At 40.2% G+C, this 26,712-nt stretch overlaps 1 protein-coding gene across 1 annotated transcript in view; it reads right to left on the reverse strand.

Annotated features, from left to right (window-relative positions):
• Window positions 1-26,712, reverse strand: part of col4a6 (collagen, type IV, alpha 6) — a 171,617-nt gene that overhangs the window by 4,127 nt on the left and 140,778 nt on the right. The window contains 26 exon segments of the mRNA XM_037759416.1: window positions 535-726; window positions 2,605-2,721; window positions 3,963-4,109; window positions 4,233-4,331; window positions 4,437-4,598; window positions 5,090-5,114; window positions 5,116-5,207; window positions 5,347-5,466; window positions 5,595-5,666; window positions 5,768-5,875; window positions 5,953-6,060; window positions 7,585-7,659; window positions 7,738-7,801; window positions 7,884-8,065; window positions 8,154-8,276; window positions 10,589-10,732; window positions 10,822-10,992; window positions 14,892-14,900; window positions 15,304-15,462; window positions 17,224-17,442; window positions 17,574-17,681; window positions 18,314-18,385; window positions 21,687-21,731; window positions 25,327-25,510; window positions 25,590-25,772; window positions 25,896-26,053. Of these exon segments, the coding sequence (XP_037615344.1) occupies window positions 535-726; window positions 2,605-2,721; window positions 3,963-4,109; window positions 4,233-4,331; window positions 4,437-4,598; window positions 5,090-5,114; window positions 5,116-5,207; window positions 5,347-5,466; window positions 5,595-5,666; window positions 5,768-5,875; window positions 5,953-6,060; window positions 7,585-7,659; window positions 7,738-7,801; window positions 7,884-8,065; window positions 8,154-8,276; window positions 10,589-10,732; window positions 10,822-10,992; window positions 14,892-14,900; window positions 15,304-15,462; window positions 17,224-17,442; window positions 17,574-17,681; window positions 18,314-18,385; window positions 21,687-21,731; window positions 25,327-25,510; window positions 25,590-25,772; window positions 25,896-26,053 (3,138 nt within the window).

The following is a 26,712-nucleotide window of genomic DNA, read 5'->3' on the forward strand; positions in this document are numbered from 1 at the left end:
AATCAATATTCTGTTACTGTAATGCCTATTTCTCTCCTCAGATGTTTTCAGAAACATCTTGTAGTGTACTGTTGAGCTGTAAAATGAGAAAGTTTTTGACCGGCAGCCATGTTGAGATCAAGTTGAGGAAATACCAAGCACCGCCTACCAGCCGGAGCACAGCCAATAGGAACGCTCTCTCTCTCTGAAATGACCTGTGATTGGCCAAAGTCTCCCGTCACGGGCTAGATTTTTTAAAGCCTGGAAATAGAGCCATGAGGAGGTGCAGAAGTCTCTCAGAACACTTGAATTACAATATGCTGAAAGGTTATTATGGAATGTTTGTTCAATGATGTCTAAAAAACTGTTGCCTATTGAAGCCTTAAGTGAGATTTCTGTCGTTCTCAGCCTCACGCTTCAGCTATGATGGATAAAAAGGGTCTTTCTCTTGAGCTAAGCTGTGCCAGACTTTGTATCTTTTCTTTTTGCAGGTCACACATAAAAGGCTGATGAAGGTAAAACCACTTCATAAGACTGTAACAACATCTTCCATACCGAGGTCCTGGTTGTGTGCCTTCTCCTGTCCCTCCACGAACAGCAGACTGTATCCGTCCCACAGCTTGGCCATACCCTGAGGACACATGGGAACCTGGGAGTTCTGGCTGTGCTTCACCAGAGTGTAGCCAATGCTGTAACTGCGGCCGACGCCGCCAGGAGGGCCGGGACGGCCGGCCGTACCGGGGGAACCTGAAGGAGAGGAAACGACAAGAAATTTGGGCAGCTTTCTAGAATTGATGTTAGTGGGGTCGGGAGTGTTTTCCATATTAACATAGAAGATTAATGGGTTAAAAGTGTTGAATAAAAATTGGAAAAGTTTTTTTTCTTTTGATCCACTGAGAAGCACACTACTTCGATTATATTAGGATGTTTCTATTTTTTAACTGTGATTCTCATTGTAAAACTTTTCTCTTTTCATGCACCATATATAAGATATTAAACAAAAATATAATAACAACTGTCTGTCTAAAGAGTAAACAGCATTATAACCCCAAAACTGAAGTATCATCTGCATCCATCTTTTAAAATTTCACAACATTTTAGAGATAATGAACCCCTTTTTAGGAAATATTCTGTAACAGATTACATGATATTATTAAATTATGTATTACATTTGTCAAAACTGTGATAAAACATCAACACATTAACCATGACATTCATATGAGGTAAAACACAGTCTAACGATCATCATTATTACTATCAAATAGAAATATTAATATTTATAAAGTATAGAGGACCACAAGAGTCACGGAAATAGTACTACGGCATTTAATGGATTAGTAAGAAATTGTACCATAAAAATAGGCATTAATAAATGTATTTGCAAATGTATTTATTAATCTATGAATAAATGGACTAAACCACAAAGTAATTAATTATTTGACATTTTAATGGGCAATAACAAAAGAATTCTAAAAAGAATTAATAAATTAAATATTAATCCATCAATAAATAGTTCAAATTAAAAGGATATTTCCAAAAAACACCATAAAACACTTAATAATTTAAAAATACACAAAATAATGGAATTTAAAAATCTATTTGAAAATGCAGTTTAAAAAGAGAAATAAATAACTGTATTCACCAGTTGAATTAAAATACAGTTTTTAATCAGGCATTTAAAAGGGGCAACTTCCATTTGCATTAGCATTTAGCATTTAGCATCCCTGCTGCTTTTACTACACTTATTAGCTAATGGATTTGCTGAGTCATCCAACTTCTTTATTTGGCCTTTCTGTGACACTTTGGGCCTTGCTATTGTAAAATGAGTTAAAACTAATTAGTCCACTTATTCACAGAAATATAAAAATATAATGAATAAATAAAAAAAATTGGAATAAAAGAATAATAAATAATAATAATAATGTCAATAATTATAATAATAATAAATGATTTTTCTTTTTTAATATTAAGCCGTTTATTGTTTCTTAAATAAGAAAAATGACCATAAAAAACGTAACCATAACAAATTTAGTAATATGTACATAGAATAACAGAAAGTGAAATATTAAAAAACAAAGGAGGGGAAAAAAATGGTAGTAATAATAAAATTAAAAAATAATAATGAAAAAAATTAAATAAAGGAAATATATTAAAAAACGTATTAAATAAAAAACATAACATTTTAAATAAAATAAAATAATAACAATTATTATTATTATTATTATATTAATAATAATAATAATAATAATAATAATTATTATTATTATAGAAAAGTTAATTATTTGTTGTTATTTCAATAACCTGAACCATAACAAATAAAGTAATATGTACATAGAATAACAATTACTGTAAATTGAAAAAAAAATAAAAATAATTTGTAAACAAAGTTATTCATTTCTATTTTTTTGATTATACAATTAGTTAATAAACTATTAAAAGCTTCATTACTATTTCCGTGACTCTCGTGTTCCTCCATGATAAAGCGACACTGTAATAACTTGAGGCTACAATTTAACACAAACAAGTTTTATTATGTTTTCTACCAACTTGTTACAACATTTGTTATCAGTTGCTTCAGGATCTGAAACTAAACAGACACAGAGTGAGACAGACTGCTGTACTGACCTTGTTCTCCCGGGGTTCCAGGGAAACCGGGGGGTCCGGCGTCACCGACAGATCCGGGAAAACCGGGAGATCCAGTCCTGCCAAGTTTACCCACAGGACCGGGACGACCCTTAGGACCTGCAGCAGGAGAGAGACCACGTGTCCAGACAGCCATTTATTTTCATTTCTAATTTCATATTTATTATATTTCTGTCTCTCTGCACTGTAAAGCCCCCTATATTAACTGTACATACTTATCACAACCTTTATATACATATCATATATATATATATATATGATATGTATATAGGGGAACATATATCATATGTATTAGGGGTGGGAAAAAAATCTATTCACTTATGTATTTGAATTTTTTTTTTTTTACGATTTTGAAATATAATTTTTTAATGCCAGAATTGATATATTTGCTTCATTTGAGTCAATGCGGAGGTAGAAGGAAGTTACCGCTTTTATTGTTGTAGTCTGAGTAACGTGACGTCATATCCGTTCCGTATCCGTCAACCAAAACAAACCGCCGCGAGCCAAAATGAAAAAGTATAAACCATTGGAGGGTCAGCGTGGATACGACCTGCACCCTCACATGTTAAATCAAGCGTGGTAAACACTACACATCCAGTAAAGGACGGAAACACTTTGGCTTTCACACATTACAGGAAAAGCAGAGCTAGACATCACGACCTGACGACGTAAAAGTGCCCACGAGGCTCTGGAGGAAAAAAATTAAAATAGATTTCACAAGGAGAAGCGTTACGGGATGCTTCGCAAGTTAAACAAACAGATCTCAGTCAGCTATAAAGCTGCTAGAAAAATATTTTTTTCCTCTCCTTGGTCCGTCGGAAAAATGGCATGGCACCCCCGCTGGTTAGCATTGGTAAGCATGAAGACTGGAAACAGGGGGAAACAGCTAGCCTGGCTCTGTCCAAAGGCAACGAAATCCCCCGACCAACACCTCTAAAGCTCACTATTTAACACATTATATCTCATTTCTTAATTTCTTGGAAGTCTTTGCAGATTTTATTTTTCAACCTTTGGACAGAGCTAAGCTAGCTCGTTCCTCCTATTTTCCGCCTTTATGCTAAGCTAAGCTAAGTGTCTTCTGGCCCTAGCCTCATATTTAACACAGACATGAGACATGAGAATCAATTTTCTCATCTAACTTTCGGCATATTTCACAAATATTTAGCTCTCTCTTTAAATACCAAAAATAAATAAAAATAAATAAAACATAAGCTGTTTCCTGGAAGCAATGGTAATGTTATTTAGATATAAAAGGATGAAAAATAATAATAATAATAATAAAGATATATTAGTAAACAACGGTGTCTTCAACATGGCAAAGATCATTAGAAAATGCTCACCTTGACTTCCAGGCAGTCCAGTCTGACCATCCATTCCGGTGATACCGGAACCTCCGCCTACACCGGGGAAACCCGGCTCTCCGTAGCGGATTGGCCCCGGTCGCGGAGGCAGCCTGATTGCAGGTAAACCTTTACGACCAGGACGCCCTGGAGAGGGAGGGATGGAGCGAGGGAAGGAGGGAGGAAGAGTAGAGGGTGAAGGGAAAATACAGGATGAATATGTGACATCATGTATCACATTCTACTTCTACCTGTGGAAAGTTCTCCTACCTGGTAATCCCTTGGCTCCTTTGTTTCCATAGTAACCGGAGTCACCGGGGAAACCCTTGAGACCTGGACCTCCGCTGAAGCCAGTCTCACCTCGTCCTCCTGAAAAGCCAAAAATAGGATGTTTTTTTTATCAATAACACAAAGAAACACAAACATTTTAGATTTTCATATTTATTGTTTAAAGCCTGTTTGGATCCACCTGACCTTTGAACCCGGGGCTGCCGTGGAGGCCGGGGCCTCCGGGGATGCCTGACTCTCCTTTCCTTCCGGGGGAGCCGGGGAAGCCCGGGAGCCCAGAGTCTCCTCTGTCTCCCTGGGCTGTGCCTGGACCAGGCGGCCCGGGAGGACCCGGAGGACCTTGGAAACCTGGACGAGAGAGGGGACGAGAGGGTAAGGAGACGAGAGGAGAGGAAATAGGAAACGAAACGAAACAGGAAAGGAAATTGGGTTGAGAGAAAGGAAGAAATCAAAGGAGAGGAGAGGAGAGGAGAGGAGAAGAGAAGAGAAGAGAAGAGAAGAGAAGAGAAGAGAAGAGAAGAGAAGAGAAGAGAAGAGAAGAGAAGAGAAGAGAAGAGAAGAGAGAAAAAAGGAAGGGTAGGGGAGATGAGGGAAAGAAAGGAAAGGGAATTGGGTTGAGAAAAAGAAAGAAATGGACAACACAGGGTAGGAATCGAGAGGGGAAAGGAAAGGAAAGGAAAGGAAAGGAAAGGAAAGGAGAGGAAAGGAAAGGTAGGGAAATGGAAAGGAAAGGAAGGAAATCAAAAGAAAGGAAAGGAAAGGAGAGGACAGGACAGGACAGGAAAGGAAAGGAAAAGGAAAGGAAAGGAAAGGAAACTGGACTGAGGAAATGTATTTACCATACTCTCCATCCAGTCCAGGGAGGGCCGGGGTCTCCCGAAGGTCCTGGAATATCCGACCCGATAGTCGGACCAGGAGGTCCAGGCAGACCAGGGAACCCTTGGCGTCCAGGACCACCTGACACACACACACACACACACACACACACACACACACAGACACACACACACACAAACCACGTCCATTACTCCCACCTTTCAAATTATTTTCTTTATACTCAACCTGCATTTTTAAATTTCCTTGAAGTCTATGTCACCTGATTCTCCTCTCTCTCCCTTCGCTCCGGGGTAGCCTGGACCTCCTGGATAGGAGACGCCTCTCTCTCCCTTCAACCCTGGAATACCAGGAGCACCTTCCTGACCTCCTGCATTCCCACCTGGATACAGATACAACAAAACACTCAACAGCAGCTCCTTTTCAACATGGTTCATTTATGTATATACAATCTCTAAAGACTGCCTAGGCCATGAGAAGCATAACTCCGGTGTGTAGTGAGGTCCTTGCCTGGGGTTCCAGGGAGGCCTTTAGGTCCACCGAGGCCATTAAGTCCATCCAAACCAGGGGATCCGGATAAACCTGCAACAAGACAAAAATGTTTGTCTGCAGCCTCTGCTTGTATCCTTCCCTGTTGTGTTACCTCGTCTCATTCGGAAACAGAAAGTAAATATTTCTCCCACCTTTGGCTCCAGGACCTCCAGGACCAGCAGGCAGACCGGGAGACCCATCAGGTCCTCTACGTCCTGGGAAGCCGGGCTGGCCCTTCGGCCCAGGGAAGCCAGGGGAGCCTGCAGAGGGGACAAGATGTTACTATCTGACTGTGTCTTCCTCTATCTCTCCGTCACCCATTGTCTGTCTCTCTCACCCATTATTCCAGGCCGTCCTCCTTCACCAGGACCTCCCTTCGCTCCAGGGAAACCTGGACTTCCTGGAAAGCCGTTGTCACCGGGAGCGCCGTCATTGGCACGTCCACCTGAAGAGAGACAAGGGGATGTATTAAAATGTATTAAAAGTATTCATTGTAGTCCAACTAGAAGCAAAAAGCTGGCGTAAAAATGAGATGCACTCACACACACAGTTTGGGAGCTGCAAAAGTATGAATCAGCATGAAGCATTTTATTCACCTATTTTTGTATTTAGAATGTGAAGTTTTATTGTTATTTAATGAATCACTTATTTAATTATATTTAAGTTATAACATTGTATTATATTTCATTAATCACTTATTTTATTGTATTTAAGTTGTAAAATTGTATTCTATTTTATTATTTTATTAATCACTTATTTTATTGTATTTAAGTTGTAAAATTGTATTTGATTTTTGATTATATTTTATTAATCACTTATTTTATTTATTTAGGTTGTAGAACTTTATTCTATTTTATTATTTCATTAATTATTTATTTTATTGTATTTAAGTTGTTGAATTTTATTAAATTGTATTATTATTATTTTATTAATCACATATTCTATTCTATTTAAGTTGTTGAATTTTATTAAATTTTATTGTTATTGAATTAATCACTTATTTTATTGTATTTAGGTTGTACATTTTTATTATATTTTATTGTTATTTTATTAATCACTTATTTTATCGTAATTAATTTGTATAACTTTATTGTTTTTTTATGAATCACTTATTTTATTGTATATACATTATATGATTTTATTCTATTTTATTATTATTTTATTAATCACTTATTTTATTGTATTTAAGTTGTAAAATGTTATTGTTATTTTATCAATCGCTTATTTTATTGTATTTAGGTTGTATAACTTTATTTTATTTTATTATTTCATTCATTATTTATTTTATTGTATTTAAGTTGAAAAATTGTATTCAATTTTATTATTTTATTAATTACTCATTTTATTGTATTTAAGTTGTTGAAATTTATTAAATTGTGTTATAATTAATTTAATAATAATTTATTTTGTTGTATTTCAGTTGTACGATTTTATTCTATTTTATCATTATTTTATGAATCACTTATTTAATTGTATTTAAGTTGTTAAATTGTATTCTATTTTATTGTTATTTTATTATTTATTGTATTGAAGTTGTTTAAATGTATTCTATTTTATTGTTATTTTATTAATCTAGTTTTTACTTCACCCTGTTTAACTACTATTGCTGTTATTATAGCTTTTGATTCTATTTTATTACATTTTTACAATTTCATTGTCTCACATGTATTGGTCTCAAATTATCAAAGTGTTGAATTGATTTTGTCTTTTCTGTTTTTCCGTCTTATTTCTGGTTTGTCAGTCATCTGTGAACTACTTTGAACTGCACTAACCTGTATGCAAGGTGCTATACAAATAAAGTTTGATTAACTGATACAATTTTGTATAAAGAAATGTGAATACATAACTTGTGTATTGTGGGTTTTAACAATGTTTTTTAAAGTTAAAAACAGTTTAAAGGAGCTCCTGTTGGTCATTCCAGAGGAAAGACAGTGATATTTAGGTAAGGTGTGGTTGTGGTGAGTCTTACCTGGGAAGCCTGAATTTCCGGGCTGGCCTTTAGGTCCTGGACCTCCAGGATAACCATAACTTTCTCCAGGTACACCTGAGGAACAAAACATGTGAGTCAAAGGATGGATTTATGTATTCATAAATAGATGTTTTTTGAGATATTTACACTTACCTTTTCCACCGGGCCGACCAGATTCTCCAGGGTTGCCAGGGAAACCAGGTGCACCATCGTCACCCTGAAAGAAGCCGTCAGAACTTGAGTCTCATTGGATGAACTTGTTGAATGTTTATGTTTCTAAGTGTTAAGTGTTTCTTTACCCTTGGTCCAGACATGCCGGGGAATCCCATGATTCCAGCTTCTCCCTTCGGTCCGGGGAAGCCTGGAGTGCCTGGTTGCCCGGGGAAACCAGGCTGTCCTGGCTGTCCTTTACTCTGCTCAGCGTAACCAGGAAGTCCAGGCAGACCCTGGCGACCAGGCAGACCTGGCAGACCTTTGTCACCTGAAACCACGTTTCAAATCGCGTTTCACATATACGGTCTGTGTCTCAGTTGTCAGTACTAAAAAGAATAAACAGGAAGTAGTGTTACCTCTGGGTCCGGGGAAGCCAGGAAGGCCGCTGCCTGCGTTGACTCCGGGTTCTCCTTTCTCCACAGACTCTGACCTGTAAACAGGACCGGGCAGGCCGGGGGAACCGGGGTATCCTCTCTCACCTACAGATAGACACACACGGATGTTAGCGTGACTCTATTGGCCTGTTGTGTATCCTTGTGACTTCACTGACTTGTATCCATTTTTTTGACAACTTTTACCAGTGAAAATAGGTTGGAGGTGTGCGAAAGTAGAGCCAAGGTGAGCCATTTTTCAAGCAAGCGACACGTTAATCAGCCTGTTTGCTGGCGCACGGAGCAGGTTAGGACATCTTCATTGGGAAAAACTGAAACAATCTGATGTTCGCATTGTGTCCAGTTAGGAAGAGGTGTTGGTCCTGTGTCAAATGTTTTAGTTTAGTCAACTTCATCCTGTTTTCTTTTAGTCAAGATTAGTTGGAGACCTCAGAATTGCGTCTCTGCTCTTTGCAGATGATGTGGTTCTGTTGGCTTCATCAGACCGTGACCTTCAGCGCACACTGGGGCGGTTTGCAGATATGTTCGAAGCGGTCGGGATGAGAGTCAGTACCTCCAAGTCTGAGGCCGTGGTTCTCTACCGGAAAACGGCGGATTGACCCCTCCGGGTTGGGAGTGAGTCACTGCCCCAAGCGAGGGAGTTGAAGTATCTCGGGGTATTGTTCACCAGTGAGGGTAAAACGGAGCGGGAGACAGACAGGCGGTTCGGTGCGGCGTCTGTCAGTTATGCGGGCGCTATACCGAACTGCTGTGGTGTCGATTTACCGATCTATCTAACCCTCACCTCTGGTCATGAGCTTTGGGTGGTGACCGAAAGAATGAGATCGCGGATAAAAGCGGCCGAAAAAAACTTCCTCCGTAGGGTGGCTGGGCTCAGCCTCAGAGATAGGGTGATGAGTTCAGACATCCGGAGGGAGCTCTGCGTAGAGCCGCTGCTTCTTTGGGTCGAAAGCGATCAGCTGAGGTGTTTCGGTCATCTGATCATGATCCTCCTGGACTCCTCCCTTTGGAGGTTTTCCGGGCATGTCCAACTAGTAAGAGGCCCTGGGGCAGACCCAGAACACGCTGGAGAGATTATTTATCTGGTCTGGCCTTGAACGCCTCGGGGAAAACGTTGCTGGGGAGAGGGACATCTGGAATTCCCTGTTAAGCCTGCTGCCCCTGCGACCCGGCCCCGGATAAGCGGAAGAAAATGGATGGAGGGAAGTTTAGTTGACTAAGGGAGCTTTCACATGCCAACATTTAGTCCGTTATAATCCAGCTCGGTTCAACGCCTCGGTGCGTTTCGTTTGGGCAGATGTGAACGCAGTAATCGTACTCTGGTGCGGACCGCAACAACTGGTCCGAGACCATTTGCAAGAGGTGGTCTCGGATCTTTTCCTAGCGAACCCTAGTGTGGTTCGTTTGCAGTGAGAACAAAATCCGACCCAATTTCAGGACTGGCTTGCCTGCACACGCATTGGTTAAGATGGACACATGGGACACATGTAAACGACCTTGAGCCTTAACGTTCTTCACACTTTCCAAATGTGTTTGGTAGGAACACCAAAGCAGGTTTACGGCCAATATCACCAAACGGATTAGCAGTGCGTTCTGCTCCATGTTATTAGTGCTTTCTCTGCGCTTGTTGATTTCCATGTTTACATTGTCCACCGCCAAATTTCTGACCAATAAGAAAGACTTCTGAGCGTACATTTACGGCCCTGCTCCTTCGTACATGCCCCTCAGCAAATAATTTTTTTATTTGGTCCGTGTTCATTTGCTCACTGTGAAATTGAACCAGATTAAATATGAAACAAACCAAAAGTATCAGTTTGATCAAAAGGACTGTGATGGAATTGTCCATTAATTCCTCTCTTGTTGGTAGAAAGGTCAGAGTGTTTGTCAGAGTGTCCCTCTGTTGACATTATTGGGTTGGAGTCCTGTCGAGAGGAGCCACCGTTATCTGTACAGCTGTGTCTGTAGTGGAGACCGTAGAGCCAGTCGCTAGGGCAACCAGGGTCAGAGATGCCAGAGGAATGGAGTAAGTCAAAACATGATAAGGGGTAAGACACTGAGCACCAGGGAGGAAGGGCAGAGTTGTGAGGCCTTCACGCAGAGAGCACCTCAATGTGGAGACCTGACAATTGCTCCTTGATCAAGCTTCAATAAACCTTCTTTGTAAGACATCATCAGTTCCGGGTTCCTTCCTTAAGTTAACTTGTGTATCAAATATTCCATCACAAGGACAAAGTCTTGTGAAAGCTCCCTAAAAATTGGGGTATTTTTGTCTTATCTTAGTCAAAGAAAACCATAACTATTTTAGTTTTAGTCAACAGATTATATGAACATTTCAGTCCATCTAGTTGAGCCAAAATATCTCGTCGTCATCGTCTTCATTCCTGTTTAGGACACTCTACCTTTCTGTCCGGAGTATCCGGGACCGCCGGGGAGTCCATCTCTTCCAGGCCCTCCAGGCGCTCCTTTGCCTCCACTAAACCCTGGGTTTCCAGGACGACCTGGTAGTCCAGGGAAACCCATCAGTCCAGGAAAACCGCTTTCACCTGTGGAAAGACACAGAGAATCATAATGTTGTTGTCGCTGTAAGTAAGAACAACATCACCTGGGATGTTAAACAGCAGCTCCAGCTTACCCTTCCTTCCTGGTATTCCTGGGATTCCCTCTCTAGTTCCTGGTCCCGGGGGTCCGGGGGGTCCCCTGGGCCCTGATGATCCAGAGATGCCGGGCAGTCCTGGGGTCCCTTTCATTCCAGCAGGCCCTGGGAAACCCGGGTCTCCTCTGTCTCCCTTCCGCCCAGGGAAACCTGGCGGTGGACAGATGACGATGACGGATGGAGAGAAGCGCAAAAGAAATACGGAGAGTCAGACACTGGTCAGGTCATAACTGACATTAATAACACTTCATAATAACCATCGGTAACACTTTATAACAACCATCATTAATAAATGGTGAATTGAAACTGAATTAATAGTTATTTTACTGTTAACAAACAATGAAATGATAATTAATCATATTAACTCATTATTAATAATGTTATATTTTCTGTTATTTTATTCATTAGTTTGTGTAATATGAAATAAAAAATTCTATATTGTATCAGCTGATGAGAGACGTTAACAATCAAATTCTGATTACATTAGTTAATTATTTATTAACAGTTATTATTATTATAATTATTACTATAACATTTTATATACTTTATTAAGTATTTGTTAGTGATTACCAAATGATTTGTTTGAACCTTTAAGATATTGTTTGTCCATATCTATAAATATTAAGATAGATGGACCAGATATTAGTAACAATTTCTTAATTGTTAATAACTGGTTTGTAAAGCATCTATAAACCTAATTTAGATAGTAATGCTTTGTCAAAGGTTAATAATTAGTTTCTGGTCCATCCATCTATGTAATGTTTATAGATGTTTTTACAAATTACACAAACTAATGAAAATTATAGCCTTACTAATAATATCATTAATTATCATTTCATGACAGTAAAATAACTGTTAAAGGGACTGTTTGTAACTTCTTACACGTATAAATCATTGCGGGTCGGTGTCCCATGCGCGCTCGCGTGTGGCTAAGCTGTTCAGACTCAGACTCCAACACAAACTACACGGAAGCACCAAAACCTCTTGGTTGTATCTAGTGAAGCCCGTCTGTTAAACAGTGTTGGCCGCGGTCGGAGGACGCGGGGGAGACCGTAGCTTTGGTCTCCAGGGCCGGAGTCTCTGCTGTACTCTGCTCCTCTACCTGCCTTAACACACACACCGCGCTCGTTCTTGCTCTTTCACTCCACATTGCAGAAGAGTTAGTTTAGCTCTGAGAATATCTAGTGAATGTTCAGTGGACGTTTGTGCAGAAATAACTGCTGCAGCTCCTCCAGACCAACAGAGATTTCCCGTGTCTTGTGAAGTGACGGGGCTCCGCAGAGAGAAACGTTATCGTCTCCGACCAAAACTCCGGTGTCTCCCCCGTTCCCTCCGGCCGCGGTCGGGAGACTGAGGCAGGAAAAGCCAACACTAGGATCAGCATTGATTCATGGAGAGACCTTCGTCTGGTCAGCTAACATTACTGCTAAGCAGGTGAGATATAGAGTGATATTGTGGTTTTAGCTGACGTGTGTCGCCTCACTGTTTTGATCGATGCTCGTTCATATCTATGTAGAGCGAACACAAGCGCGAGCGCGAGCAACAGGACGCTGACTTTCGTTGACTTAACGGCCACAGGTGTCACTGTTAACAAGCAATTTCTGATTCTTACAAACAGTCCCTTTAACATTAGCTATCAATTTACCATTTATAAATTATGGTTATTATAAAGTGTTACCGAATCAATATATATCGAAGTAAACTCTGAAAGCCAACAAATATGAACTTACCTTTCTTTTTATAAGAAGAATTAACTTACCTCCAACACACGTTTATTAATAAATATAGAAATTCATCAATTATTTCTATTCTGCACACGCACAATTTGGCAAAAGCTTAAACAACAATGTAAACACACATTACATGGTTTCATTGCCTTTTGTTAGGCTGCAATTGCACTTAGTTATTGATACATATCGATGTATGTTGTGACTAATTCCAGATACACATGTAGGGATTTAAAATGTTGAAACATTTGCTGGATCAAATCTGTAAAATATTTCATTAAAATATAGAAACTCAAGTGCAATTCCAGACTGAATTAGCTCTTTGTTCTACAGGATAGCATACTACTACTACTGCTGTTTACACTCTTAAAAAGAGAACCCATTTTCAACACATCCATGCAGCTACATGGACATTTGTCTAATTTGTCACAAATCCGGGACAACGCAGAGATGAGTTGAAGATTAAAAGTCCTTTTTTCTTTTAAGAGTTTAGAAAATGCCTCTACGTTCAATGAAGCATTGTTAAATAGCATTTGAGCCCCAAAACTTTAGTCGTCACACAAGCCCTATTGCAGTACATTTCAAGATGTACTTGAACTATGAGGGTTAGTACCGGCTGCAAAAATAAAACCAAACATGTCACATTTCTTGAGAACTTTCTGTTTCTGAATCTCTTGCAGCTAAAAATGTCCATCTCAAACCCGCAGTGTTCGGACCATAAATCCAGCTCTAAGGTTGTATTTTTTGTTTCATCGGCTGTCCTTCAGTTGGGTGTGATGTATTCATTTCCTCAGTTTTTGACTGAGAATGCGTTGCAATTGGAAAAGAGACAATCATAGAGAATGTTTAACCGCAACTCGGATAAGAACCGGATATATTCTGCCTTGTTTACGTTCAGTTTAGTTGCAGGAGAGGTGGAAGCAACATTATTTTATCTCTAAGAAATGAGGATATGTTATAAGCTCAACATTCTTTCCAATGTTTAAGAGTTCATTCCATTCATATATATGAAAATTAAACCTGTAAGACACCAGAGGTCTGTACTACGAAGCAGGATTTGGCGTTAGCGATGTAACTTCAGGGTTAACCCTTCAGGGTTTTCCGTCCCACGAAGGTGGATCACTTCTTACCGGGGTAGATCACCATGGTAACTGATGCTGAACACCTGACCTGCTCCGGAGCAGGTTATGTTCCAGATAAGAGATCAACTCGTATAAAAGCACCGTCTACTGACCAATCAGAGCTCTGTGTGGTGATCGTATGGTAATATTACACAAATATGAAGAAGTTACAGTCATAATCCAGACTAAAAACAACACAGTTTAAACTGACAGATGAAGAAGTTACAGTCATAATCCAGACTAAAAACAACACAGTTTAAACTGACAGATGAAGAAGTTACAGTCATAATCCAGACTAAAAACAACACAGTTTAAACTGACAGATGCAGGAAGGACAGCTGGATTTATGCTGTGGGTGTTTACTGCTTTGAATTATGTTTTTATATTAATTTTTTTACTTGGTCATGAGTTGGTTTCACACCGCCAGAGACGGGGACGCGGCTGAAAGAAGGCTGAAGTAGTTACAATCGCCCTATGTATCATAATGGGCATAATGAAGTGTAACCTATTTACCTTAACACATCTAAAAGCTGTTTATATCTAGACGACTATATCTGACTTTTGAGTGTTCCGTTAAATTAATAAGTCTGTTAATTTAATCATTCACACATCACAGTTCTTTCACCAGCTGTCCTTCCTGCATCTGGCAGCTTCAACTGTGTTACTTTTAATCTGGATTAAGTGTTTAACTTCTTCCTATTTGTCTAATATAGTTTACTCTTCCTTTGTAAAATGTGTCTCTCTGTCTGTCTGTCTGCAGTCTGTAGACTTGTCCATGTCTGCGATTGGTCAGATGCTGCAAACACCTCCCCGTTCATGTGAACTCGCTCATAACCAGATGGAGAAACCCTGGGTTGATTTACCGAGTTGATAACCACCTTCATAATAGTATAAATGAACTTAACGCTTCCAGATAATAACTTAATCTTTCACTTAATTTCAGAAAAACAAAATTTTGCTTTTCATTTTCATTGTAAAAAATGCATTCATTTGTTTTGAGAAGAATACTGTCACACCCCACTGAAATGAATCCCATTATGGAGATGGACATCTTTTTGCTGCACAGGTGAGAAATGGAGAGCAGAGACACTTTGAGGAACATCGCAGTTAAAGCATTTGTTTTAATGCATGAATAGCAGGAGGATGGAGGGATGGAAGCAAAGTATGGATGGATGGATGGATGGGGGAGAGAGTATCTCACCTTGGCAGCCTATAACGAATGACCCAACACCAAGAAAAGGATGGAGGGATGAGAGGATGGATGGAGATAATGGTGGTGGTGTGTAGGAAGGAGGGGAGGAAAGGAGGAAGAAACACGGGACAAAGAGAAACACAAAACAGGAGAAGAAGACATTCTTTTGGGTGATGCAGAGTTTAAATAAACAACAGGAACAAAAACAGGCATTCATAAATGGAGGATTGTGGAAGACATACAGTGAAAAAAGGTCAAAGTAAAGGGATGAGGAGTGGAAGACAAGATCAAACCTAAACATGCTTTCTTCTTTTACTATAAATCAACTCTATTTAGACACATTCAAAGTCTAAAACGTCTACGAAATGAAACAGAAGTCTGGTGAAACATGGAGACGGTTTGCTGAATCTTTTTCCCTCACCTGGTTGTCCGCTTGGTCCGCTGCTGCCAGGATCTCCAGGTGGACCGGGAAGGCTAAAAGTCGGCCCACTGGGAAGTCCGGGAAGGCCGGGAATACCGGGAATACCGTCGAAGCCGCGCTCTCCCTTCAGTCCAGGAACACCGAAACGTCCATCACCACCTGACAGAGGAAGGATTACAGATATTACTGCTGCTGTACTTCTGCTACCAGTACCACTACTAGCACCACTACTACTACTCAGTACACTCAGCTGCCAGTTTATTAGGTACACCTAACAGTCCTAACCTCACCTAACAGTCCTGCAATAAATCCTCCCTTCCTGACAGTCATAATGTTCAGTTTGAACTGTTTTAAAAACGGTGTTGATTTATGATCATTTTGGAGGATGTAGTTTGTGGTGCTGTTGAAATTAATTAGTCAACTTTTAGTGATATAAATGGGGTGGATTAAATCAGGGGTTCCCAAACTTTTCCATGCCGAGGCCCCCTTTTGCAAGATGTCTTTAAAAATCCATTGACTATACAATGGCAAATAACGGCAAAATAAATTAATTAATTAATTAATGAATAAATAAATAAATAAAAACTTGGCATGGCAAATAAGATTCTGACATGTTATGTATTATAATAAATACTAAAAATAATTATATGTTATTATTTTTTTAATATATCTTTTTAGCCCCCACTTTGAAAATCGCTGTATTAAATAACAGTAATGCCTGATTTTACCCTTGTGCATCCCTTTCAAAAAGTTGTATAATTTTATATATATATATATGCTGTGCTCCATAATACAGCAGCGATGCCCCTAATGCAGGGGTCAGCAACCTGCAGCTACGGAGCCACATGCGGCTCTTTAGCCCCTCTCCAGTGGCTCCCTGTGGATTTTTTAAAATGGAAATGAATAACTGTTTTTTGTTTACATTTTCATTTATATTTATCATTGTTGTAGGTCTATGGTACGACGGAGTACTAGGGCCACATTGAGGAGAAAAAATATATCTGAGATTTTGAGAATAAAGCCAAAGGTTTACGAGAAAAAAAGTCGTAATAGTACGATAATAAAGTCATAATATTATAAAGTAGTAATTTTACATGTTTTCTTTTTTCCTCGTAAAGTTATGACTTTATTCTCGTAATATTACAACTTTTTTCCTCGTAAAGTTATGACTTTATTCTCGTAATATTACAACTTTTTTCCTCGTAAAGTTATGACTTTATTCTCGTAATATCAAAAAAAAAATTCTCGTTAAGTTATAACTTTATTCTCGTAATATTACGACTGTTTTTCTTGTTAAGTTATAACTTTATTCTCGTAATATTACGACTGTTTTTCTCGTTAAGTTATGACTTTATTCTTGTAATATTATGATTTTTTTCTCGGAAAGTTATGACTTTATTCTCGTAATATTACGACTGTTTTTCTTGTTAAGTTATAACTTTATTCTCGTAATATTACGACTGTTTTTCTTGTTAAGTTATAACTTTATTCTCGTAATATTACGACTGTTTTTCTCGTTAAGTTATGACTTTATTCTTGTAATATTATGATTTTTTTCTAGTAAAGTTATGACTTTATTCTCATAATATTACGACTTTTTTTTCCCGTTAAGTTATGACTTTATTCTCGTAATATTATGACTTTATTCTGGAAATCTCAATTTTTTTTCCCTCAATGTGACCCTAATACTACGTAGTACATTGTCTCTTTGGCCCTCACTGCATTAGACTTATATACTTTATACTTAGACTATAAACTGTGTTACCTTCATCACAATGCTCAAATGTTTTGTGGCTCCAGACAGATTTTTTTTTTGCTTAAAATGGCTCTTTTGATAGTAAAGGTTGCTGACCCCTGCACTAGTGGAAACCAGGAGAATAGCATGTGTCTCTCTCTTCTGTCTCTCTGTCTCAGACCCACCAGGTGATCCAGGTCCTCCTGGCGTCCCGGGCTCGCCCTTGTCTCCGGGGATTCCTGGTCGACCGTCCTGTCCTGGGCCGCCGGGTGTGGCTCCCAGTACATCTCCAGGCTGGCCCTTGGCTCCAGGACGACCTGGAACACCATCCTGCCCCCTGCCTCCGTCGAAATCCTGTGTTCGTTGACCTGGAAGTCCAGGATCCCCTCTGGGTCCAGGGAAACCTGCATGGATGGAGGAGGGGCGGAGGAAACGGTAGTCAGAATCAACTTCATCAACAGTCAGTTACTCTTCGTCACAGGAAGTATTGATCCAACTCTGGATATCAAACAGTACAGAGACCACGCAGGTTTACCTTGTGGTCCGGGTTGGCCTCCGAAACCGGGTTCTCCTCTGTCTCCTTTGGCACCGTCAAACCCTGGACGTCCAGGGTCTCCTGGGAAACCTGGCTCCCCTTTGAGACCTGACAGGTGAAGACAGTTACGCACTTTATGGCGTGAATCTAGTTCTTAAAAGCTTTTATATTTGGTGCTCTAAATATCCTCTGGTACACAGGAAGTGTTTTCTGTTTCCAGTTTGTTTATAAGAAATAGAAGAACTGTGTAGAAGAAAGGGGCATCTATAGAAGATACAGGTGTATCATTAGAAAGTAGTAAATGGAAGTCCATGTTATTGTACAGTTACAATATGTTTCAAGTGGCACACATTGAAACAAATCCATTCTTAAAGGGACAGTGTAAAGGATTTGGTGACATCTAGTGGTGTGGTTGCAGATTGCAACCACCTGAGTACCCCTCCGTTCACCCCTCTACGGTGGCGATAGATCCTCCGAAATCCTACACACAGTCCCTTTAAGAACATAAAATACGACTGAAAAACCTTAGAGAACTTGCATTTTGACAAAAAAAAATAATAAAAATACAATGTTGAAAAGCTCAATAATGTGCTCCAGCGCAGAAAAAAACCTAAATCTTATTTTAACGTTTGAAGCACGATGACATATCTTTTAAAATGAGATGTAAAAAACAGCCAGAATCAATTAGTGCATCACATTTAAGAAGTGCAAACTGTCAAAACAAAATTGTTGAATCCTACCTGGTCGTCCGGGTACACCGGGATAACCGGGGTCTCCTCCCTCACCAGGTATGGTGCAAGGTAGCACTTGACCTGGTAGCAGTCACATATGGGTTAGCAATCACTCTTTAAATACTTTAACACACATATATACAGTGAATACAGCAATTATTCATTCCATTTAACAGATAACTACACACTTGTCTTACTACGTCTGACCAAAATGTGGCTCAAATAACATCTACAAACATTAGTATAGTTCTATTTTCATTTGGTCTATGTGGACGGGGGCAGCAGCAAAACATATTTTAGACACCTAAAAGAAAAGCCCAACTAAAAAATTCAGTATCAGTTTAAGTGTACGCTATATTTAGAATATTTTCACCGGTTTACCTGGCCATAAGACAGCTATACAGTCAATGTTTCTGACGGGGAACTGAAGCTGTTTTCTATGCTTTTCTAGGTAAACAGGACAGTACACTTAAACTGATGTCGATTTTTTTTTTGCTGCTGCCCCCGTCCACAGCAGTACATTACTTTGCTGCTGTGCTGGTACTCCTGTCGGTTTCTCCAAACCTGAGACGTGCTGACAGTCATCTACTGTAGGTAATACACTGACTATGGAGAAGTACCTCATACAACCCCACTTCAAAACCCCCAAACTATCCCTTTAAGCTATCAGAGCTAGCAAGACAACAATAGATGCCTAGTACATGTTCAATGATAATGAGAACATCACACAATATTTCTTTAACTAGTCAGTAAATTTTGTGAATGTCTTTTGCAACGTTGATTGTCTGTTGCCTCCATTCATGCCAAATAGGTTAATCTGAGTATAATTATTGTTATTATTATTATTATTATTACATGTGCTGTTGGTTGAATGTCGTTAGTAGCATCACAAGCAAGGGCAGTTCAAAAAATTAGAGCATGACGACTAAAAAAATTAGAATAGCTGTAAATTAAATATCAGTTCTATTATTTCAATATATATACCCCCCCGCCCCCAAAACCCTCACTGGTTAAAAGCGCTTAGCAGAGGCAGGGCTTGGAAACATGCGCCAGGTTTCAGCAGCTTTGATTGGAGGAAGAGGAGAGTAACTGTGACACATATCAGTGGTGTATCTCTGCGTATATTTGGATTAAACCCGACTGTCAATCATCGACTGACTCGGCCAGAGTGGAGACGCAGGGAGGCGAGAGGCTTCCATCGGCTCCGTCATGAACAAAATGATTGTCAGCAAGCTAATTGTTTTCAGAACGCAAAAGACTACATTTCCCACAAGCACTTGCACAAGAGCGTTGCTTACTGGTCAGCTGAGCCTAAACTATTTGTCTACAAACAGCAATCTTTCTTTCTCCGTCATCACGTTCACCATGTGTTCACACTGCAAACAACGGCTCCATTAGTCACAGGAAGTGTGTTTACTGTATTTAAATGGTATTTTTTATGATGTTGTTGATTTAAGAACATGGTCAGAGCAGAATCTTTTATGTTCATTCCTAATTGGATTGCTCCACTTTCTTGTTTCTCTCTTTATTTCTGGGTAAGTCTATGAAGGAGAATTCATTAAAGGACTTTTATTTTGAAGTTCACAGGAACAAGAAGCTTTGAAGAGAAAAACAAGATCTGAGAGTGGTTACATCCATAGACACATATATGTAGACACCTGAATTGTACGTCAACGTGGGCGCCATATTGGACAGGGCAAGACTGGCCCGTAAACACATACAAGTGAACGGAGGAGCTGTCGTTTATCTGGATAAAAAGCACTACATAGTCTACATTTCTCCAACGATTTCAACGAGTCATTTTATATTCAAACGTTTATGATCTATGGGGAGTAACGTTTAGTTAACGTTATGATTTTTTTTTCTTTTCCTAAAGATTTTGGTGAAAAACTGTTAAATACGTCACTGCGTGCGGTTCATGGATCAGCGGTCTGTCCTTCGATACTGTGGGATTAAATCAATTATTAAAAACTAGTACGATCATATCACATTTTCCTTTAAGCATTTTACACATTATCAACTGTTCAAGTTACATCTTTACAAAAAGTTTGCTTCTGTAACATCCGATAAGAGCTAGCTAACGTTCCTTATTGTTAGCTAATCGATCGCGATTATAGCTGAACTATCGATATTCTAAGTAACTCGAGACAAAACTTTATCTTTCTACTCCTCGTTGATCATAAACCCTTTAATATAATAGCGACTCGTTGAAATGGGGTTAGAAATGTACACGTTATAGTGATTTTTATCCAGAAAAACGGCAGCTCCCCCGTTCACTTGTATAGGGTTACATGCCAGTCTTGCCCAGGTCCAATATGGCGCCCATGTTGACGTATCGCTGCAACGGGCTGGAGTGTCCAATGCGGCGTCTTTGTATATACAAAACCCTACAAAACTGTTGTTCTGTATCTGCTTCTTAATATAATGAACAGACTATTATCTGTCAAAAAAATAACCATAATTAATATGTCACAAAAAGGTTCCTATATTTATGTTTTTTTGTCCTTTTTTCTTGCCCTTCTCGCTGGCTCTGTTGTAAAAAAAATAAAAATAGTTTTTGAGTCTTTAACTTCTTTCCAATCAAAGAATTCAGTTGATTACTGACATCAAGACAATTAGTATTTGTATTACAAGTTTTATGAAATGTTATGTTTAAAATATGCAAATGAGGCATTATCCAATGCTAACTTTTGTTGAATTTAGAGGAGAAATCTACAGACAAAGTAGAATTGACAAAGTAGTAAAATAAACACCTAAATGTGTATTTTGGATGTTTTCTTTCCACTAGTCTGAAAGAATAAAAGCAAGGAATCTCGGTCTGTCTTTCTGTCTTTTCTAAACTCGCGCTCATGCGACCATGGTGTAGTTCGTTTATAGCCTAACGTTAGCTTTTTACTTCTGCCGATTGCATTCACGCTTAAAAAAAAAAAGTGGTGTTCATTTGTGGAGATTATCTTGCTGAACAAAACATGTCAGTATCACAAATGTTTGTTTGCCACAGAGCTTATTTTCTGCAATAATCCAAAACCTGATTTTTTTTGTCGAGGGAACCCAGGGCGATGCTAACTTCCTGGTCGGCCTACAACAACATCCCTGGAGCACTCTATTGCAGCTGAATTTAACCAGAATACAGTGACTTGTCAGCCAAGTTGTTTGCATTGTGAACACATGATAAGACAGGATGTAATAATACCTGACTAACTGAATAAAGTTGGGCCAAAACCCCTGAGTAGCATTTTTTCTATTTCCATCTAATGATGTCATTTCCTGTTGGCCAGGATTGTATTTTATGAATCCACCAGTGACTGGACTGCCAGAATCTAGAATAACTACAAAATTCTGTCATTACTCCGGCTGGTGGATGAAAAAGTTAGTTACCCACCCGTTCCCTCTCCGGCGTCAATAACCCCTTCACAGCTGTTTTCACCTGGACAGATACAACATGCAAAAGGAAGGTCAGAGACATGGAGGGAGGGATGGATGGATGGAGAAAGAGAGAGTAGAGAGAGATGGAGAGAGAGAGGGAGAGAAGATGGCAGCATACAAAGCCAGTCAGGGTCATTTGCATGCGCCTATAAAGCAATTCAATCTTTTCTTTTCATCAAACAGATTATCAGCAAATCAGCGATCAATTCCATTCAATTGGCTCATTCAGTTAAGGCAAAAAGCATACTGAAATGCTCGCTTCAGTGCTTAAAAACAGGTTATTCCACTCAATGAGGAGAGAGAGAGGTGTAACAAAGCGTTGTCAAATTGCGGATAAAAGTCTATTAAATTGTCTCTCTTCATTTTCTCTCAGCTCATGTGAGTGACAATAACCTTTATATTAAGAGCAAAAATGAATCAGTTGTTCAGCATTAGCGTCATGGTATGAGAGCACACATTCATACTGGAGATGAGTGGCCCAGCTGCTGCTGAGGACTTTGTGTCGTTTAGTCTCAGAGGAAGAAGAAGAATGGACGTCTGAAGGAGGCCACTGGTGTCATTTACAGTTATTCTACATCTAGTTTACATTCCTGTTAAACCTAGTTTGAAACTTTTGTTCCAGCTGATAAAGATCATATCTGGCATTACATGTCCCCAGACATTTTTTTTTATTGCCTAAATCAGCCAGCTGTGGCCATAATTTATTCCAAAGTCTGTTACTAAAATTTTGACTGTGTTCGGTTCATCTGTTTTGGTCTAATTTAGGCCAAAAATAAAAGTCTGTATTTTGGATTTGCACATATGTAAATAATCGCTTAAAGGTCCCATATCTTGCTCATTTTCAGGTTCATACTTGTATTTTGTGTTTCTAATAGGACATGTTTACATGCTGTAATGGTCAAAAAACCCTTTATTATCCTCATACTGTCGGCCTGAATATGCCTGTATTCATGCTCTGTCTGAAACGCTCCGTTTTAGCTCATTTCAACGGAATTGCAACGGAATTGGGTTGCTAGGCAACAGCTTGGGTCCATGTTTACTTCCTGTCAGCTGATGTCATTAACATACACTGCAACAAGAAATAAACTGGGACACATTTAGAATGTTTACATTTAAAAACGTCTACTAAAATCTGAGGCCATGGTTCTCAGCAGGAAACCGGTGGATTGCCTACTCTGGGTAGGGAATAAGTCCTTACCCCAAGTGAAGGAGTTTAAGTATCTCGGGGTCTTGTTCGCGAGTGAGGGGACGATGGAACGTGAGATTGGTCGGAGAATCGGAGCAGCAGGGGCGGTATTGCATTCGCTTTACCGCACCGTTGTGACGAAAAGAGAGCTGAGCCGGAAGACAAAGCTCTCGATCTACCGTTCAATCTTCGTTCCTACTCTCACCTATGGTCATGAGGGTTGGGTCATGACCGAAAGAACGAGGTCGCGGGTGCAAGCGGCCGAAATGGGTTTCCTCAGGAGGGTGGCTGGCGTCTCCCTTAGAGATAGGGTAAGAAGCTCAGTCATCCGTGAGGGACTCGGAGTAGAGTCCTTGCTCCTTTGCGTCGAAAGGAGCCAGTTGAGGTGGTTCGGGCATCTAGCACGGATGCCTCCTGGGCGCCTCCTTTGGGAGGTGTTCCAGGCACGACCAGCTGGGAGGAGACCACGGGGAAGACCCAGGACTAGGTGGAGAGATTATATCTCTACTCTGGCCTGGGAACGCCTCGGGATCCCCCAGTCAGAGCTGGTTAATGTGGCCCGGGAAAGGGAAGTTTGGGGTCCCCTGCTGGAGCTGTTGCCCCCGCGACCCGATCCCGGATAAGCGGTTGAAGATGGATGGATGGATGGACATTTAAAAACGTGTAATGGTCTAAATACTGTATATTTATGACATCACAAATGGACAGAAATCCTGACAGCTTGTTTCAAACACACAGTTTCTGAATACAGGCTGTGTGTATTTCCCTGTGGATTGAGCATTTTGATACTTTCACAGTAATTATATAGGACTTAAGCCTGCTTTATAATAAAAAAACATGAAAATCTCACTTTTTTATAATATGGGACCTTTAAAGGACCAGTGTGTAGGATTTGGTGACATAGTGGTTGCAGATTGCAACCAACTGTTCACTCCTCCCTTTCCAAGCATGTCAGAACTACGGTGGCCTTCAGGTAACATAAAAATAATAGGTGTTATCGCTCGCTATAAGCACCATAGATGTGAGTCAATAGGGGCCTACTACACCCAATAGTAGGTTTTATCATCAATTGACATGGTAGATCACCAAAAGAAGGAATAAAAGAAGACGACAGCGACCGGAGTAGTTATGACAGGAGCAGAAGCGGAAGTCTTTGTGTTCCCAAGCTCTGCGTTTCACTTTCGAAACATAGTTATTTTAAGCCAAAAGACGACCTTTTTCCTTTAACTTAACTAAGTGGTTTGGTCGCCTAAACTTAAACAAGCTGTTTTGTTTTTGTTCATAATGTAACGTTTTATTCAGTTTTTTACGAGTTAGAACGTGTTGGTTTTAAGTTTCACCTTCACTTTTTTACAACGTAGAAGGTGTAGTAGGCCCCTACTGATCGATATCTATGGTGCTTATGGCGACCGATAACACACATTTAATGGCCTGATAACAGTGATCAGGTTGCTAGAGCCAGTGTTTGGTTTGTTCATTCTGGAGGAGACCCCCTCCCTATGTCAATATGAAGGACTCATTCTAAGGTAACGAACACAACCATTCTTAGTTTCAGGTGATTATACACGAAAGAAAACATAGTTATGAATATTATATTATATTTTTGCTCATAGATCCCCCTAAATCCTACACCCTGGACCTTTAAATGATCAATAAGTAGTATTTCTAATTAAACTTCCAACCAAGACAAGATGTTTTTAGTAGACTATACATCAAATGAAAGCTGACTTTTCGATGTATTTTAAACAACATTTTGCTGGTCTTTTTATTCCGAGTGAAGAATGTAATGACTTCCTCTGAAGGAAGGAAAACCAGCTAATATCTAAGTGCACTGACTTTGTGCACACCAGCAAGATAAATGTGATGTAGAACTTTTAAAACAACACCAGTATTATCCTTTAAAGAACAACCAAATACAACTTATTAGCAAATCATCATTTTTAAATAAAATCCTCTGAGACTAAAGAAGCACAGGAGGCTGTTGCGCAATCAGCATTAAAATCGCATCACTGTGCGTCAACTATTGAAGCAGTTTATGGATTTTTAGATTATTGGCTGCAGAAGAAGCACATTAATGGAGACCATTAATCATGTAGTTAACTGCAGCAGCCGAGGCGTGAGGGGCAGGAGGAAGTCTAACAGGAGCCGTGTCGTCCCTTCAGGTCCGCTTCAGCGAGGGACCGTTGGTCCCTTAGAAAATGTCTGCTGCTGGTTAAGGGTGTTAGGATGAGGTTGCTATGGTAACTACAGTAAATGGAGGATGGACAGTGATTGGATGGGGTGATCCCTGTGGGGAGAATACCGCATTACATCCACACACACTTTCTATCTGGCTTATTCTTTCTCTCAAAGTCACATTCATGAACTTCCTCTCCTTTCTTTTCCGTTGTTCCTCCCCGGCATCACTTACCTCTCTGTCCGGGTGAACCTGGTTGCCCAGGCAACCCAGAAAATCCGGGATCACCAGGCTCTCCGCGAAAGCCGGGCGTTCCGGCGTAGCCGATACCGGGCTCGCCAGGGCCGCCAGGACGACCCTTTTGCCCTGGGAATCCTGGGAAACCTTTCTCTCCGACTGTGCCGAAGCCAGCGTCGCCCTGCAGAGGAAAGGTTGGTTTAAAATCTACTTTCTTTTAAGAACTTACTAAAATGAATACTGTGTGTTTAAGCACTCACTGGGAGTCCGGGGGCTCCAGGGTAGCCAGGCTGTCCGTCTCTGCCTGGATTTCCAGTTTCACCATTAGGTCCTCTGGGTCCAGTAGCTCCGAGCTCTCCTTTCACCCCCACACCCGGTTTTGGGTAGTAAGGCGTCCCTTTCTCTCCCTTACGACCAAAGCCTCCGCTTGAACCAGAACGACCCTGAAGCAGGACAGAAATGATAGTTTCATTTGGGCTAAATTACAACATTGGACCCTGAGCACGTCGTATTTGGAGACTAAAATAGGCAGAAGTGTGATGCAAAATACTCAAAATTCCACTTACAGGAGCTCCCTGAACACCATTAAAGCCAGGTGAACCGCCGTCACCAGGCTCACCCTTTCGTCCGGCGAAGCCGGGGTTGCCGTTGACTCCCGGGGGTCCAGTTAACCCAGGCAACCCCGAGGTGCCTCCTCCCAGGCAGTTACAGTCGCCAGGATCACCTTGGAGGACGCGGGGAAACAGGACGACAAAGGAGGATGAATAAAAGAGTGGATATTGGCCCATTCGCCCGAAAAGGCGTATGAATGACTCGATAATGGCATTTAGTGTGCAATAAAAACGCCTTTCTTGCTTTTGACGTATCATTTGTACGCCATGTAGTCTGTACTGAAAGTCTGGACTGCAATGTAAACGCATCCATGTAAATATGCTACGCTCAGAGCTAGTGATGTTGAATAAAAAGTGAGAAAGACCGCTGACGGCGGGCAGGAGGGGAGGTGGTCCAACAAACACAGGACTTTCAACCAGGAGTCCGCTGTTTGTTGTGTTTTTTACAAGTTACTGACGTTTGTGACGTGTTTTGCGTAATGATATTAGGGTTGTTTCCGTACGTAATTTGCTTAGTTTACGTATTTATTTAAAGCCCAACCGTGATGTTTTTCCTAAACCTAAGTGAGTGGTTTTGTTGCCGAAACCTCTAAATGTGGCCTGTAGTTTTGTTGCGTGGTGAATAAATGACACACGAACAGCCTATGTATCTGTAATGTCGTGCTCATACTTGCCAACCCTCCCGATTTTCCCGGAAGACTCCCATTTTTCATCGCCTTCCCTCGGGTCACAATTCTCCCATATTTCTCCTAATTTATTTATTTAAATTATC

The sequence above is a fragment of the Sebastes umbrosus genome, chromosome 22 (assembly GCF_015220745.1).
Source record: "Sebastes umbrosus isolate fSebUmb1 chromosome 22, fSebUmb1.pri, whole genome shotgun sequence".
NCBI classification, from domain to species: Eukaryota; Metazoa; Chordata; class Actinopteri; order Perciformes; family Sebastidae; genus Sebastes; species Sebastes umbrosus.